The 18766-nt window shown below is 34.5% G+C and overlaps 1 protein-coding gene across 6 annotated transcripts in view; it reads right to left on the bottom strand.

Moving 5' to 3' along the window:
* The window catches only part of REV3L (REV3 like, DNA directed polymerase zeta catalytic subunit), a 177305-nt gene that overhangs the window by 90393 nt on the left and 68146 nt on the right, over positions 1 to 18766 (bottom strand). For 5 of the 6 annotated variants that reach the window (XR_013382817.1, XR_013382816.1, XM_077902752.1 and 2 more), the window contains 6 exons: positions 15130 to 15226; positions 11097 to 11191; positions 10425 to 10529; positions 9309 to 9393; positions 9075 to 9226; positions 346 to 465 (listed from right to left, as the gene is read on the bottom strand). Coding sequence is in view for 4 of the 6 variants with exons in the window: in XM_077902752.1 (XP_077758878.1) it covers positions 346 to 465; positions 9075 to 9226; positions 9309 to 9393; positions 10425 to 10529; positions 11097 to 11191; positions 15130 to 15226 (654 nt within the window). In the remaining 2 variants the exon portion in view is untranslated. The remainder of the gene's footprint in view (positions 1 to 345; positions 466 to 9074; positions 9227 to 9308; positions 9394 to 10424; positions 10530 to 11096; positions 11192 to 15129; positions 15227 to 18766) is intronic. The other variant, XM_077902751.1, reaches the window with a different exon arrangement.

Raw genomic sequence — 18766 nt, 5'->3', positions numbered from 1 at the left:
CAAGAAAGAAATATGGTATTTTATTAATATACTCAACTTTGGAGAATTTTAAGTCAAAACAAATGCATTTCCCCCCCTAAAGCAATAGGATTTTCATCCAAAGTTAAAAAAAAGGGGAGGGGGGAAGGGATTATTTTCTTTCACAAATGTTTTTTAGAAAAAGCTGTGTAGAAAACAAAAAACAAAGCTACTTCATTTAATTCAAGGCTTTATTTTATACTTACAGTAAGGATTTATTGAACATGTAACACTAGCCTCTTCAAACCAAAGGAAAAATACTGCCTCACATAACATACTTTCATTGATTAAAATATACTGAAAATTTATGGTAGAATTGTTACTTACGGAAAACAGGTGACTCACTCAGTCTTTGGGTCAAAGGCTGAAAAGTCTGACTATTTTCCATGAGGTTCAAAATTGCTTCTTCATTAATGAGAGCTTCCTCCACTTTGTACACAGCATGACCTTAAAACGACAAAGAATACAGAAACATTAAAGCAATCACTTAAATTTAAAATTTATTATTTAGATTTGTATAAATTAGGAAGCATGACAATACAAACCTATTTAAAATCTTCAAGTGTTAGTGATATATATTAAATAAGAACTTAATAAAACTTAGTAAAAGCCACAGGAATATCTAACCAGTCACTTGGAGTAATTTAAAAAACCAACCAACCAACCAACCAACCAACAGCACCGGGGTGATACAGTCTGTTAAGTTTCTGACTCTTGGTTTCAGCTCAGGTTATGATCTCAGGGTTGTAAGGAGACCTGCATTGCTCTGTGCTCAGTGAGGAGTCTACTTAAGACTTTCTATCCCTCCCCCCCCTCCTCTCGCTCACATTCACGTGCGTGTACTCGCTCTCAAATAAATACATCTTTAAAAAAACTTTAAAAACCCTTCAAGCCTCCCAATCTGCAAATCACTACATATTTTATAATCTTTTTAGCCTCTTTGGTCCTACCTAGTTTGTATAGTTAAATTACTCTGATTAAAATTATCACACATTAAAATATATAAAAGGAAAAGAGTAGTACAATTCTTTATTCTCTATGGTTTAAAAATGACAAATTAATTTTAAATTTCTCGGCTTTCAACTCATGATCTAAAAATTTGTCTTTCAACATGTGATTTTTATAAGTCTAATTTGAATAGCTGGATTAAATAATTTTAAGAATAGATAAAATGAGTCTCAATCTAGTGAAAGGAGAGACAAAAGGCAAACAGGAAATAAAACTCTATAGCAGGAAATGGAAGTTAGAGCTAACTGGAAAACAGTTCTATTTTTTCTGCTTCTGATATTCCAGACTTTTAAAGAACTAGGTGCTTTCAATGGTTTTTAAAAGAATGAAAAGCTCCAGGAAGAAGTATTCTTAACACATTTTAGGACATATTGGGCTAATAAAGAGCATTTAATCAAAACAAAAGAATAAACAAACAAAACCTGAGAAAAACAGCTCATCCTCAAACAAAAGACAACGGAAAGAATCCGTAAAAACAAGAGCTGGTTCTGAGAAACTAATAATAAAATAGACAAGCTTGTCAGGAATGGTCAAAACAAAATAGAAGGCATAAATAATGCTAGAAATAAAAGGGGAAGTACCAAAAATAAAAGAAAGATGTTAAACTATGAACAACTTGACATCAAAAACATGGAAAAATCAGATAAAATGGGTAATTTCTTAAGGAAAATAGATATAAAACCTAATTCAAACAAACAGAAATCTTGAGGGGTGCCTGAATGGCTCAGTAGGCTAGGTGACCAACTCTTGGTTTTGGCTTGGGTGGTCATCTCAGGGTTGTGAGACTGGACCCTGCTTGGGCTTCACAATCAGCGAGCGGAGTTTGCTTGAGATTCTTTCCCCCTTCCTCTACCTCTTCCTTCACCCATGCCCTTGCTCAGGCACACGCTCTCTCTCAAATGAATGAATGAATCAATGAAGATTGAAAGAAAATAGAAATCTTGAGTAGACCTGCAACAGTAATGGAAATCCAATTAGTATTTTAAAATCCTCCCTATTTTCCGTTCCCTAACACAAAATTCACCTAAAAGAAACTATTTATAGTCTGGATGTTTTTATAGATGAGATACATCAAATCTCCAAGAAATAGATTATACAAATCTATAAATTCTAGGGTTTTTTTTTTTGGGGGGGGGGAAGTACAGTTGACATACAGTATATTAGTTTCATGTGTACAATGTGGTGATTTGACGATTCTATACATTATTAAAATTCTTGAAGGATTCAAATAGAAAACTCCATAACTCATTTAATGGGGCAAAGTATGGCTGAGAATAAATTCCAAACAAAGTAGATATAGCAATGATTTAAAAATATCACATTGTGACAAAGAAAGGTTTATTTCAGGAGTGCACAGTTTAACATTAGGAAATAAAAAAATAATTTTACTGTAACTACATTATCAGAGTAAAAGGAAAAAGATGCAATCATTTCAATAAATCCAGAAAAGAATATCTAGTAAAATTTAACTTAATATCCCTTTATGCCTTTTAAAAAACTAAATTTCATAGTAAGCAAGAAATAGGAAATATATTAACCTAATTAAAGTTGTCTATCAACACCCTGTAGTAAATTTCATATGTAATGGTGAAATATAGAAGCACTTCCTTCAGCCAGGAAAAAGACCATTATCTGAGTTCTTAAGCAGTGCCTTAAGTTTTTTTTTTTTTTTTTTTTTTAGAGTATGAAGATGGGAAGAGAAGAAATACAATTATTTACAGATGATGACTCTATACCAAAAAAAATCCAACAGAAAAGACAAACTATTAGTGCTAATAAGAGTTGCTGTATAGAAGACTGATATGCAAAGGTCAGTGAAGTTCCTAAATACCATCAATTAGATGTAATTTTTGAAAGATAAACTTGTAATTGCAACAATTACAAGGCACCTGGAGTATATCTAAGATCACATTTTACAAAGAAAATGGCAAAACTCTACTGAAAGATATGAAAGAAGACCAAGTAAAATGAGAAACACATCATGTTCATAGATGAGATGATCTGGCTTTATTAAAGATTAAAAAAATGTTCTTAAATCAATCTATAAATTCAGGAAATTCCCAATAAAACCTGAACAGGATTCTTCCCAGAAATGAGCAATCTGGTCCTAAAATTAATATGGCAAGAGCTTCTTTAAAAGATCAAAGGTAGACAAGACAATTTTGTAGTTGAACAAGGTAAGATCTGTCCCTGATATATATCAATACTTATAAATCAATAGTAATTACAAAAATATGATATTGACATATAGGGGAACATGACTGAGGTAGAAGAATGCAGTGGAAAAAAATTTTTTGTAGTAAATATGCTGCACTACTAGCTAGTTAGTAAAATATGCAGTGCCCGGGTGGCTCTGTTGGTTAAGTGTCTGACTCTTGATTTCAGCTCAAGCCATGACATCAAGCCCAAGTTGGGCTCCATGCTGGGCAGGAAGTCTGCTTAAGATTTTCTCTTTCCTCCCACTGTCCCTCCCCACTCCCCTTCTTAAAAAATTAGATATAATTAGATCCTTATTTCATATACAAGTAAAATTTCATATAAGCATTACGACCTAAATGTGAAAAACCAAACTGTAAGCACACATAAGCTATAGGGATAAAAACTTGCACTATATCACTATAGGGAAGGACCCACCAGAAAATGAGCCAAGAACATGAATAAGCAATTCTCAGATAACAAAATACAAATGCTCAAACTTATTAGTAATCAGGAAATACAAATTAAACTAAGGAGGTACCATTTCAAAGAATCAGAATAGCAAAAGACTTTTACATTTGATATTATCAAATGCTGTTGAGGATATAGGGGAAATATAATCTAGTACACTATGGGAATATAAACTTAGATATGATCATTTTACAAAGCAATTTTATAATATGGTATTACTACTATAAAGTGTTATTTTTATTATTAACATACTTCAAAACCTGAAAAATGGAGCTCTAAAAATAACAGGATTTATATAGGAAAAAAGGTTAAAGCAAAACTTATGCAACTTTGTAACCAGAACACTAATAAAATCAGTAATTGGTACCTGAGGAGATAACTGATCAGTCAGGCAAGAGGCCAGTGTGGCTAGAGACTGTCATAGTGGATATTAAAATGCACAGGAAATAATAACATGGAAATGCTGGATACATTTTGATTAGAATGGGGCTGGCAGATGCTAAGACAAAGCAAATGCAAGTAGAACTCGGAGCCAGTAGGTTGCCAGTGAGGTGAGCAATGCACCTAGAAACCTCAGGTGCAATCTGCCATGAGTCAGAGATGGCACAATGCTGGGATGCAACTCCTAGGGAGAGAGGAAGCCCTGGATGTAGATGCTCATTTTGAATTGTAGTTTAATATAGTCAGAAGAGCCTCTGCTGCTAAAGCTATATGGTAAGGAGGCTTTTTCATTCCTGCTGAAAGCTGTAATTCTACTCCTGCTATTCTGGTTCCACTTGCCTAGAAAAATTGCATATGAAACTATGTGACTTTGGAGTAAAACTTTCATCATTCTTTTATTTACCAATAGCGTAGAAGCTAACTACATTACAGAGATCCTGTGAGAACAGATGCTATCTAGGGAGAGTACCTACACCGTTAATATCTCGCAAGTTACACTTCTATACATTTTCTATAGAGAAACTGGCCACAAGATGATAGAAATAACATTATTAATAACAGTGCAAAAGTGGAAGCTATCTAATAGTTGTAGAAAGCAGCTAAACATGTTTAGTCCTACAAAAGAACACTAATCAGCAGCTAAAATGAGGGAACTAGAAACATGTATGAACAAGGACAGATTTCAAAGTTATGTTAACATAAAAGATATTCAACACCATTAGTAATGAGGGAAATGATAATTAAAACCATAAGGAGATGGCATTTCACATGCACGAGGATGGCTATATAAAAAAAACAAATAACAAGTGTTAGTGAGGATGCAGGGTCACTGAAACCTTCACACACTGCTGGTGGTAACCTTGGAAAACAGAAGTTAAGTACAAGTTTACCAAATGACCCGCAATTCCACTCTTGATGTCTCTCAAAGAAAAATGAAAATATACATCCACACAAAGACTTACATATAAGTGTTCACAGCAGCATTATGTTTAAGAGCCAAAAAAGTGAAACAGCTTAAATATCCATTAACTGATGAACAAATTAACAAAATATGGTAATATCCACACAAGGCAATACTGTCTGGTAATAAAATAAAAGCAAATGAAATATTGATAGATACTACAATATGGATAAACCTGAAATATAACACTAAATGAAAGAAGACATAAAAGATCATATATTGTGTAATTTCATTTATATGTTTATCTAGAAAAAGCAAATCTTTTTTCCTTTTTTATAATTATTTTTTTTATTGGAGTTCAATTTGCCAACATATAGCATAACACCTAGAGCTCATCCCACCAAGTGCTCCCCTCAGTGCCCATCACACCCAGTCACCCCAACCCCCGCCCACCTCCCGTTCCACTACCCCTTTTTCATTTCCTAGAGTTAGAGGTGTCTCTGACTTTTTGTCACCCTCACTGATATTTTCACTCATTTTCTCTCTTTTCCCCTTTATTCCCCTTCACTAATTTTTATATTCCCCAAATGAACGAGACCATATAATGTCTGTCCTTCTCTGACTGACATTTCACTCAGCATAATACCCTCCAGTTCCATCCACGTCAAAGCAAACGGTGGGTATTTGTCGTTTCTAATGGCCGAGGAATATTCCATTGTATACATAAACCACAACTTCTTTATCCATTCATCCTTCAAAGGACACTGAGGCTCCTTCCACAGTGTGGCTATTGTGGACATTGCTGCTATAAATATCGGGGTGCAGGTGTCCTGGCGTTTCACTGCATCTGTATCTTTGGGGTAAATCCCCAGCAGTGCAATTGCTGGGTCGTAGGGCAGGTCTATATCTAACTCTTTGAGGAACCTCCACACAGTTTTCCAGAGGAGTGGCTGCACCAGTTCACATTCCCAGCAACAATGCAAGAGGGTTCCCCTTTCCCCACATTCTCTCCAACATTTGTTGTTTTCTCCCTTGTTAATTTTCCCCATTCTCACTGGGGTGACATGGGATCTCATTGTGGTTTTGATTTGTATTTCCCTGACAGCCAGTGACACGGAGCATTTTCTCATGTGCTTGTTGGCCATGTCTATGTCTTCCTCTGTGAAATTTCTGTTCATGTCTTTTGCCCATTTCATGATAGGATCGTTTGTTTCTTTGCTGTTGAGTCTAATAAGTTCTTTATAGATCTTGGATACTAGTCTTTTATCTGATAGGTCATTTGCATATATCTTCTCCCATTCTGTAGGTTGTACTTTGAGTTTTGTTGACTGTTTCTTTTGCTGTGCAGAAGCTTTTTATCTTGATGAAGTCTCAATAATTCATTTTTGCTTTTGTTTCCCTTGCCTTTATGGATGTATCTTGCAAGAAGTTGCTGTGGCCAAGTTCAAAAAGGGTGTTGCCTGTGTTCTCCTCTAGGATTCTGATGGATTCTTGTCTCACATTAAGATCTTTCATCCATTTTGAGTTTATTTTTGTTTCTGGTGTAAGAGAATGGTCTAGTTTCATTCTTCTGTGTGTGGTGTTCAATTTTCCCAGCACCATTTATTGAAGAGACTGTCTTTTTTCCAGTGGACAGTCTTTCCTGCTTTGTTGAATATTAGTTGACCATAAAGTTGAGGGTCCACTTCTGGATTCTCCATTCTGTTCCATTGATCTATGTGTGTTTTTGTGCCAGTACCACACTGTCTTGATGACCACAGCTTTGTAGTACAACCTGAAATCTGGCATTGTGATGCCCCCAGCTCTGGTTTTCTTTTTTAATATTCCCCTGGCTATTTGGGGTCTTTTCTGATTCCACACAAATCTTAAGATGGAATATTCCTCCAACTCTCTGAAGAAAGTCCATGGTATTTTGATAGGGATTGCATTAAATGTGTAAATTGCCCTGGGTAGCATTGACACGTTCACAATATTAATTCTTCCAATCTATGAGCATGGAATATTTTTCCATCTCTGTGTCTTCCTCAATTTCTTTTAAAAGTGTTCTGTAGTTTTTAGGGTATAGATCCTTTACCTTTTTGGTTAGGTTTATTCCTAGGTATCTTATGCTTTTGGGTGCAATTGTAAATGGGATTGACTTCTTAATTTCTTTCTTCACTCTCATTGTTAGCGTATAGAAATGCCAGATTTCTGGGCACTGATTTTGTATCCTGCCACATTGCCGAACTGCCGTATGAGTTCTAGCAATCTTGGGGTGGAGTCTTTGGGTTTTCTATGTACAGTATCATGTCATCTGCAAAGAGGGAGAGTTTGACTCCTTCTTTGCCAATTTGAATTCCTTTATTTCTTTTTGTTGCCTGATTGCTGAGGCTAGGACTTCTAGTACTATGCTGAATAGCAGTGGTGAGAGTGGACATTCCTGTTGTGTTCCTGATATTCGGGGAAAGGTTCCCAGTGTTTCCCCATTGAGAATGATATTTGCTGTGGGCCTTTCATAGATGGCTTTTAAGATGCTGAGGAATGTTTCCTCTATCCCTACACTCTCAACAGTTTTGATCAGGAATGAATGCTGTATTTTGTCAAATGCTTTCTCTGCATCTATTGAGAGGATCATATGATTCTTGTTTTTTCTCTTGTTGATGTGATCTATCACATTGATTGCTTTACGAATGTTGAACCAGCCTTGCATCCCGGGGATAAATACCACTTGGTCATGGTGAATAATCTTCTTAATGTACTGTTGGACCTATTGGCCAGTATCTTGCTGAAGATTTTTGCATCTGTGTTCGTCAGGGATATTGGTCTATAATTCTCCTTTTTGGTGGGGTCTTTGGTTTTGGAATTAAGGTGATGCTGGCCTCATAGAACGAGTTTGGAAGTATTCCATCTCTTTCTATCTTTTGGAACAGCTTTAGTAGAATAGGTATTGTTTCTTCTTTAAACGTTTGATAGAATTCCCCTGGGAAGCCATTTGGCCCTGGACTTTTGTGTCTTGGGAAGGTTTTGATGACTGCTTCAATTTCCTCCCTGGTTATCGGCCTGTTCAGGTTTTCTATTTCTTCCTGTTCCAGTTTTGGTAGTTTGTGGTTTTCCAGAAATGCGTCCATTTCTTCTATATTGCCTAATTTATTGGCATATAGCTGATCATAGTAAGTTTTTTAAATTGTTTGTATTTCCTTGGTATTGGTGATGATCTCTCTTTAGAAAAAGCAAATCTTGGAAGACAAGAAAGTGGATAACTGTTTACTCAGGGTTGGAGGTGGGAACTGATGTGATTGCAAATAGACACAGGAATCTTCTGAGGTGAAGGAAATGTTCTAAAATTGAATTATGGGGATGTCTGCATAACTCTAAACTTACGAAATCACTGAATTGTACACTTAAAATGAGTGCACTTATGTTATACAAATTATACCTCAATTAATTAAATTTTATTATTATTTTTGTTAAATAGGCTCCAACATGGAGCTTGAACTCATACCCAGAGATCAAGACCTGAACTGAGATCAAGAGTTGAATGCTTAACTGACCAAGACACCCAGGTGCCTCCTCGATTCAATTATTTTTAAAAGGCTGAATGAAAAAAGCAAGTTGCTTAACTTACCATTTAAGGATAAACTTTACCATTTATGTGAAATTTAAAACCTAGAATAGGGACATGTGGGCGGCTCAGCAGTTGAGCATCTGCCTTTGGCCAGGGCGTGCTCCCTAGGGTCCTGGGATGAGTCCCATATCCATCTACCCGTAGCAAGCCTACTTCTCCCTCTGCCTAGGTCTCTGCCTCTCTCTGTGTCTCTCATGAATAAATAAATAAAATCTTAAAAAACCTAAAATATCAGTATATATAATGACACACATACATAAGAAAATATAGAATCATGTATCATAACAATTTACGCCAACTTCAGAATAGTGTTTACCTCTAGAAATGAAGAAAAGGTAAAAGAATGGAAGAAACCTAACTAACTCGACCAAATACTAATATCTCGGTGCTAGGTATACAGATGTCTATTTTTCTCTGTATACTTGATAACCTCACCTTTGCCCAACTCTGTATCTTTGTGGACTTCTACCATATTAGCCGGTGTACACTGAAGAGTATCAGGAGACAGAACTTCAGAGTGCAGTGTTAACTCAGCAGAGAACTCCTGAGATCCATCGCTGTAGTCCACTGATCCTGATAATGTTCTGCTTAATTAAAACATATCCTTTATAACAAACTACATTACAAAGCAATAAAATTAGTTCTGAGATATAATAAATAACCACTTACACAGAGAAATCATTCTGTTTGAGAATTTCCTGAAGTCTCTTCTGAAAATTTTTTTCACTTTCTGTTGCTGGCACAAACCTGCGATCTTTGAATTTTGAAAGTGCATTAAAAAATGCAGATGACAAATGAACGAAGTATTTTCCTTTCTCTTAGAGTAGCTTTTAAAATGGTAACAATTTCCTATCTTTCTCTTGACACATATAATACTACCTAAAAGTAGCCTATTATAAAATTAAGGAGAAATGGTTGTTATTGAAGCTATGAAATTAAGTACTTAAAGTCAGCTCAAGATTAAGTTCTATAATTATAACCTATTCCTAAAACAAAAACACTGTTCTCTACCTATAAATGTATCATACACTCATACACTCTGAACCCAGAAATTCTCCCCTTATAAGACATGTCTATTTTAGAAGGCATTCAAAATTTATCACAGCATTTTTAATGTCTAACACATAATAAAAATTTTAATTGGACTTTCAAATATATTTACCTTCTGAATTATGTCTTTGATTCTTTTACTTTTATTTAAAAATTTTTATTGTATTCACAGCATTTAAGCCCTCAAATTTTTTTTGAATGTAGCAGAATTTAATAATACATAAAATGAGTATTTTCTTCAGAGCTGTACAAGATGATCAAAATTAGAGTTTATATGACATGCTCAGAAAATAGTTTAAGGGCAGTATTTCATGGGTTACGTTTTCAAAGCTTAATGAACAAAATATAGTTTTTCTAAGTTGGGACTCATATCTTCTGTATTTTAGCTCATTTGGAAATACAAAAGGCTAGAACATACTAGGAAAAAAAAAGGAGCAAAGAAGTGAGCAAGAGACAAGGCAAGGTGAAAATGAAGGATAACGAAGATGCTAATTTCTATGGGGATGGGGCATGTGGGTGAAGGGAGAGAACAATCAGTGACACTTTGGAGGTAAAGAATTACAGTTCAGAGCAATGACAATAGGAAATAAACTAGAACACTTAAAGGCAATTTGAAAAGTAAAATTTAATGTCAAGATAAAAACTCAATGGCTTAAAACTTTTCCATTAGAGTATCTAGTGTGTAAAAAAAAAAAAAAAAAAAAAAAAATCACCAGAGTACTATTAGGTTGATACCTTGTGATTCAGGTTGGTTAATTTGAGAGGTTTCATTTCGGTTTCTTCGCCGTTGCTTTTCATCTTCCCATATGGCCTGCAGTCCGGGGTTCCCACCAATTTGAGCTATAATCAAAACAATATGTCAAGAGTCAAAGTGAAAAATACTTTCTCAAAAAAAAAAAAAAATTTCAAACTTAAAAGAAAATAAATACTGCCTTAAAAAAACCAAAGAATTACCTGCTTTGTGTAATAAAATGACCAAACACTCCCAACCTACATTATTACATTATTCCTTTTTTAGTTTTCTTCCTACTGGCTCCCCAAAACCCAGCAAATAAGATTCAAACATCTGATGACAGCCAACATACTTTAGAGTCCCCTCCCTAGTATATAACCTGAAAATTAAAAAATTAAAAGGCAGAGTATATTAAATTCTCTTATGATGGCTAATGTATTCAGTGTCACATTTACTTTAGGCTCATGTCTATGCTAACATATTGACATGAATAAAAATATTAATGAAAAAATGACCATCTCATCAGAGGTACAGAAGAAATCTTTGTAACATTTTGCATCTTCCTGCTATATAGAACATGTTACTTCTCTACTAATGTTTTCTTCCCTTTCTCCACTCTACTTCGGTCGTTAAATTTTAAAAATAAAAACACATATTAATAACTATGTATATACCTTCAATATCCAGCCGATTTAAGATATCAGCAGCTACGGCATCCACTTCTAATTCACATGTACTCTGAGGTTCAACACCTTCCAGTATTAAAGAGCTGTATTAAGAAGATATCAAAAAATATAAAATCAGGGCACCTGGGTAGCTTAGTCGGTAAAGCATGCAACTCTTAATCTTCAGGCCGTGAATTCAAACTCCACATTGGATAGTGATTACTTAAAATACAAATAAATAATAGAGTCACAATATTTATATGTGTATGTATCTTAATCATGTAAAAGCAAATTTTTTGAAGATTTTTCTTATTTTTTCATGTTCAGTAATATCATAGTAAGTCACAATTATTCATGACACAATTGATACTGTGCATATACATATAAAAAAATAAAAAACAGGAAGAGAAAAATACAAAACCTGTTGTACTGACAATTCTATTGAGATCCTTTTCCAGTTTATTTTATATATTTTGGTTCATTATATTTTATACACAAGGAATGTATAATGTTTTAGCATGTGGGTCATATCTAGGGTTGAGTGGGATCAGATAACAGAGAGACAACAGAGGGATATAGAAACCATATACCTTTGTAATCACTTGCCCAGAGACATCTTTCTCAGCAATCATAGATGTAAAAAATGAGGATGGAATATGCAACAAGAGGTAAGGGAAAGTGAGCATACTAAAAAGTGGGCAGGGACGCCTGGATGGCTCAGTGGTTGAGCGTCTGCCTTCCACCCAGGGTGTGATCCTGGAGACCCAGGATCGAGTCCCGCGTTGGGCTCCCTGCATGGAGCCTGCTTCTCCCTCTGCCTGTGTCTCTGCCTCTCTGTCTCTCATGAATAAATAAATAAGTCTTAAAAAAATAAAAAAAATAAAAAGTGGGCAAATGATACTGTTATCCCCGCCCTCAATTACTGCTGAGCTGAGGAACGCTTTAAAAGTCTCTAACTATAGAGCTAAGAAACAACAGGAGTTCAACAGTGGGATCATAGCTAAGAAAAGTGATACCATTAGGCCATTAATTCTTATGACAACTACAGAGGGTTGTTCCCCACCAATGCTCTTTTCTCAATAGCTTTTTTTTTTTTTTTTTCATCAGAGCTGCAAAAAAGATTAGGAAACCATCCATTTTAGAGAATGAACGTACAATATCCAATATGGATACCAGTTTGCTCATTCCAAAATTTAGATCTCCTACAAACACAGATCCCAAATGAATTGGAGAACTTTTACCAGAAAGTGGGTGATAATGGATTTCATTAACATTTTTAGTTGAAAGATTTTTCTTTTGTTTTAAGAGAAACATATTAGCAAAATCTAATTTTCCACTGTCTCTCCCTAAGGAAAAATCACTGTATGTATGTACATATACATGTAGATAAAAAATAGACACATATATCTTTTTACCAGTGATATGGAAGGGACATAGTAGCCAACGTATCACAATATATCCCTTTTACTTTCAGAAAAAATAATTATCAATGTGGTTTGTCTGTTTTATTCATAATAAATAATAAAAGCAGTTTTGCCACGAACTGAAATAGTAGATAAAGAGTCTTTTGGTCAATAGTTTTCTCCTTATACTGAAAAGTTTCACAATTTTTGCAAGAATTATAGTGCAAATTTGAAGGGTGAGTTTTCCAGGATTAGTATATTTTTTGCCTTTTTTTTTTTTTTAAGATTTTATGTATTTATTTATGAGAGACACAGAGAGAGGCAGACACAGGCAGAGGGAGAAGCAGGTTCCTCACAGGGACCTGATGTGGGACCACGCCCTGAACCCAAGGCAGATGCTCAACTGCTGAGCCACCCAGGCGTCCCCAAGATTAGTATATTTGTGATAAAGGAGGGAAACAATAGCATTAAAAAAATGCAATCTCATAATAATAATTTACAACTATTTTTTATCCTTATTACAAAACTACTTTAGACATTCAGAAAAGGAAATGTTCCTAGGGAAAGGAAGTAGTTTTTACAATTAAAAATTTGTTTCCAGTAGATAGAAAAATTGTAAGTAAAAATTTTGAGTCAGCAAAACATGTAAACTATTCATTATAGTCATGAAAAGTAGATAAGCAATATGACAGTAACTAGACAATTGTGCCTCTCTGAACCTTTCTGTTTTTAGCTTAACAAAACAGACACACTATTTAGAATCACTAAATAGGTGATTCTAATAGATCCGAGGGTGGAGCTCGGACACCTATAATTTAAAAAGTCTCTTCAGATCAAATGATGGGCACCCAGGGTTGAGATTACTCCAGTACACTTGACTTTTATGGATTCAACACTCTGGCGAAGGATCTTGAAGGTCCACAGTATGTGGTAATTTACAATGAGTTAACAAGTTGGATTAGTAGAAACTGCTAACTCAGCACTCTCATCTCCTATGACTTTGTTACATGGTCCTTTCAATGTTTGTGAAGGAATATAAAACATTTCTTTCTTAAAAAAAAAAAAAAAAAAGGTACCCAGCAAGAAAGTGCTTGCAGCACTGCGGACAGAAATGAAACTAACAAAATCTAAGAGTACTAATTCATGGCAAAATTTTTTTACATTATGGTATTTGCACTTGGTGAAACAATAGATTCTCATGTTTATTACAATATAAGTATCCCCAAAATACAAAAATGTGGCATAATCTGAGACAAAAATATATAGCTATCATTCATTCATAGATTTTATTTATCCATGAGAAACATAGAGAGAGGCAGAGACACAGGCAGAGGGAGAAGCAGGCTCCATGCAAGGAGCCTGATGTGGGACTGGATCCCGGGACCATGGGATCACGCCCTGAGCCAAAGGCAGATGTTCAACCGCTGAGCCACCCAGGTGTCCCACTATCTGCTATTTATAACTTCTAACTTCAAGTACCTTGTCTAATTTCACTAGTTTGCCTACTCATATCTTTGCTCATAATTTGTCAGTTAAGAATACTAAAATAAGCTCCCCTAAAACATTCTAAAATGCAAACTTCTTACTTCTAACAAGTGAAGCTTTACTATGACCTAACTAGAAAGGTGTTTGCTTATAAAAGGATTTCAAATATTAATAAACTCTAGTCTTAATCTGATCAAGCAAAACATAAGTTATTAAATATAGACCTTTGAAAACTAAGGGCTCTAGTGAATAGGTAAAATCCTTGGATCAAGTTGATCTCAAATTTCAGAGAGATAGAGGAACTTATCACAGACATAAAAAATGAAGGCAGCAAGTAGCTTCTTGGTCACTTTGCTCTGGATTGATTAGAATTTGAATTTGATGTGGTAAATAATACTGTCTAAACTCAATACCACTTCAACATGATTATAAACAATTCTGCTGTATCTGAGAAGGAACCAAGAGGTACACATGTATTATGTGAAAAGAGGAAAGCTACAATGACCCTGCCAATACCCAACAGATAAATAGAATGATCAAGAAAGCTTGGGCAAAACTTTGTGGTGTAAAAGATAAACCTTTCTGAATTCTATGTATAAAACTGTTATTATTAATATAGATACATAGTAATTATATATCTGTTTATGTTAGGGAAATCTAAACATTTGGAATATGTTACCTCCCCCAGAAAGTTTAATAGTAATACACTTGGTCAAAAGAAATCACAACTACATTATTTATACAGAGTATGTCAACATACTTTTTCCCATAAAAATATTTAGAAATTTTGGGGTTATTTTTATTAAAAATATTTGCTATTTACATTTAAATTACTATTTTTACTATGTGATTTTGATGAGTTCTAGGATATCAATAATGCATCATGAAGACAAATGTTGGAGAGAAGTATAAAAATTTATACCCAAATTACTTTTATTAATTATGTAATAACTAGTTCTATTTTCACCCTATTTTCAAGGTCTGTTTTTAAAATTTGTGATTCCATGTGGCATACTGATGTTGAGATTTGCTTTTCTGACATAGATTAAAAGAACAAATTTAATGTTAAAATTAAATTACAGTAACCATTAATTTCTGAATACAGTAGTATATATGTAAAATAGGGTTTTTTTTCTTTTACAACATTAACTAACCTTGGTATTTCATCTTCTTCCCACCGAAATAAGGTACCAGTAAGAGAATTTCCTGGTAGCCGATCCTTGCAAGATCCAGTTGTATGCAACTGATTACCTAAGAATAGAAAGGTAAAAGAAGATAAGTTCTATTTTAACTTGCATATAATTACCCTTTAACTAAAATAATATATAACCCATGTAACTAGTTCCTAAAGCTGTGCCCTTAAAATTCATACACACAAGGAATATTATGCACAGCTGAGAATAATGGTCCCAAACTAAGAGAGGAGAAAAGTATCTGTAATATGGATGTGACAAACAGCTACAATACTTACATATTAGAATAAAAGTATAACACATTTAAGTTGTGCTATTGTGGTAGGTATGATTAAAATCTCAGTTTGAAAATAATGAAAAATTAAGAATTTTTATGGACTTTAAATTCCTAGAGTATCCTGTAGGAGTCTCATCTAAAATTCTAGTGGAAATCCAACTCCAGGTAAGATTCAAAATATACTTTAACATTAATCCCTGAAAAAAAAATGCAACACATTCCAGAAGTGATGGCAATTAACAGTGAGTGGAAACCTGGGGCAAATGCAAATATAATTTGACTAGCAGTAGCTGAATGGACTATGCATGTTGGCTTAGTTGTCTGGGTTTCAGGAACTGAGTCCTGGGGTCATACTTTAGTCTCTATATTAACAACTTTTCTGGGATCTCTTGTGGGAATTTAAATTCTAAGAGAAAGCTTAAATGAGTAGCATTGAAAGAATCCTAACATTAAGAAAGATATTAAATTTGTAACCTTCTCCAGCTAAATTTAATACGTTTTTAAAAAAGATTTTCAAAATTTATTTATTCATGAGAGACACAGAGAGAGAGGCAGACCTAGGCAGAGGGAGAAGCAGGCTCCCCACAGAGAGTCTGATGCGGGACTCAATCCCAGGACCCCAGGTTCATCACCTAACCAAAGGCAGATGGTCAACCAAGCTACCCAGGTGCCATCTAAAGCTTTTTTGTTGTTGTTTTAAGTAGGCACCATGCCCAGTGTGGAGCCCATCATGGGGCCTGAACTCACGACCCTGAGATTAAAACCTGAGCTGAGATTAAGAGTCGGATGCTCAACCAAATGAACCACCCAGGTGCCCTAGTACTTTTATTTTCTTATTTGGTTAGCTTGATCACAAAATAGTGTAATTAAGACTGAGATCCGGTATTAAAATCTTTGTTATTTCAACAAAACACATGCCAAAACATGTAGTAATGTAACTAATTTTACATACCTTTATAAGTTTTTAGACTTTGCTGTTAGGTGTCTAGAGCATTAATAGGACATTACTTTGTAACTTGTAAATTACTACAAATTTATTTTCTAATAAATTCACATGAAAAAATCTACACAAATTTACTGAAAATTATTGATATTATAAAAATTCACATTTTACCTTTTTATGCATTTTAGTATATTTCCTTAAAGAACATGAAAACTCCCTAATTAAAATATGTATGCGTGTATATGTATATGTATATAATTTTTCAATTACAGATGGTAAAAAATGTAATATAAAATACCTCTGTGGTCCTCAAAATATTTACTTTATTTACTTTATATACTTCACCTTAACAGCTATAGTAATTAGCACTTTTCATCTGATACCTGATCATATAACTGAAACACAGAAAAAAAAACTGTAATATGGATACAGGATATTAAAATTTCTAAATCTTTTTCACTTTTGAATGTACTCCATTTTCAGAAGTAAGACATTATGTATATTAACTTGTCTTATAAAATAAAAATCTTAAATTATGTGTGTATATATATATTAATTTACCATAAAAAGTTAACCATCAATTTACCTAGTATCTCTGAGAAACGGACAAAATAAAATATTAAAGTAATTCACGGGGCGTCTGAGTGGCTCAGTCAGTTAAGTGTCTGCCTTTGACTTAGGTCATGATCCCAGAGTCCTGGGATCTAGCTCTGCATGGAGCTCCCTGCTTAGTGGAGAACCTGCTTCTCCCCTCTCCCTCTGCCTGCCACGCTCCCTGCTTGTGCTCTGTCAAATAAATTAAAAAAAAAAAAAAAAAAAAGAAAAAAGTAATTCACTTATTTTTCCATGATTTCACTACAACCTTTTTTATACAAAACAAGCAAAACACAACAAACCAAAACCTGAGGGCCATTTAGTATAATGAATTAAGATATAAATTTTATTTCATCATACTTACAGTGATTTCCTTGCTTTTAATTTGTCCCAACTAAATTCCACATATTCCTGCCTTCAAATTGTAAAAATTTTCCATATCTTGAAAAAAATTCCTTTTTAATTAACATTCTAATACTCATCTAACTTCTATAACTAAAATAAATGGTTTACCTGTATTTGGGAACTCAAACTTTTCTCATGCTTTTTACCTACTGGAAATAAACTTTTGTGAAAATTACCTTCTTTTCCTATAAATACCTCCTGTTCATAGTCTAGAATCTTTTCCATTTCTCAATCCTAATTGAACACTCTTCTATATTTGATACTGATAACCAACCTGTAATATTCTATTTTTCCCCAAAAAATCCTTTTGTTTTGGAATAATTTTACATTTACAGAGATGTTGCAAGGGTAGTACAGAGTTTCTGTGTATTCCTTACCAGGTCTCCCCTACTGTTAACATTTTACATTACAAGAGTACATTTGTCAAAGAAACTGACACACATTAACTAAATTATACATTTCTATTTCAATTTCACCAGTTTTCCCACTGTTGTCTGCTTTCTATTTCAGGATCCAATCAAAGACACCATACTGCATTTAGTTCTCCCATCTCCCTAAGTCTCGTCTGGTCTGTTTCTCAGTCTTTCCTTGTTTTGCATGGCCTTGAGAGTCAGGAGTATTGGCCAGGTAACCTGTGGAACATCCCCCCCATGTCTGGGTTTGTCTGATGTTTTTTTTTTCATCACTAGACTGTGGTAACAGGTTTTTGAAATACCACAGAAATGAAATGTCCTCCTTATCACATCACGTGAGGGGGTACACAATATCTACATGACACCACTGAGGAAATAAACTTTCAGCATTTGGGTAGGTATAGTTCTATGGGCTTGATAAATACACAAACCCATGCCAATACCATACAGAATAATTCCTTCACCCTAAAAGTTCCCCTGTACATTTGCTTTGTAGTCAATACTCCCCTCTCCTCCAATCCCTGGCAACCACTAATATGTTTTCCATTTCTGCCTTTTCCACAATGTTATATGAAATCATCCAATTAGTAGGCTTTTGGGTTTGGCTTCTCTCACTCAGTAAAATGCATTAAAGATTACTCAGCCATCAGTAAGGATGAATACCTACCATTTACATCGACGTGGATGGAACTGGTGGTTATTACACTAAGTGAAGTAAGTCAAATGGAGAAGACAATTATCATATGGTTTCACTCATATACGGAATATAAGAAATAGTGCAAGAGACCATAAGGGAAGGAGAAGAAACTTAATGGGGAAAAGTCATAGAAGACAAACCATGAGAGACTCTTAACTCTGGTAAACAAACTGAGGGCTGCTGAAAGGGAAGTGTGTGGGGGGATGGGATAACTGGGTGACAGGCATTAAGGAGGGCACGTGATGTGATGAGCACTGAGTATTATATGC

This window comes from Canis aureus, chromosome 7 (genome assembly GCF_053574225.1).
Source record: "Canis aureus isolate CA01 chromosome 7, VMU_Caureus_v.1.0, whole genome shotgun sequence".
NCBI lineage: Eukaryota > Metazoa > Chordata > Mammalia > Carnivora > Canidae > Canis > Canis aureus.
The sequence above is the reverse complement of the archived record's forward strand: the minus strand, read 5'-3'. Positions and strand labels throughout refer to the sequence as shown.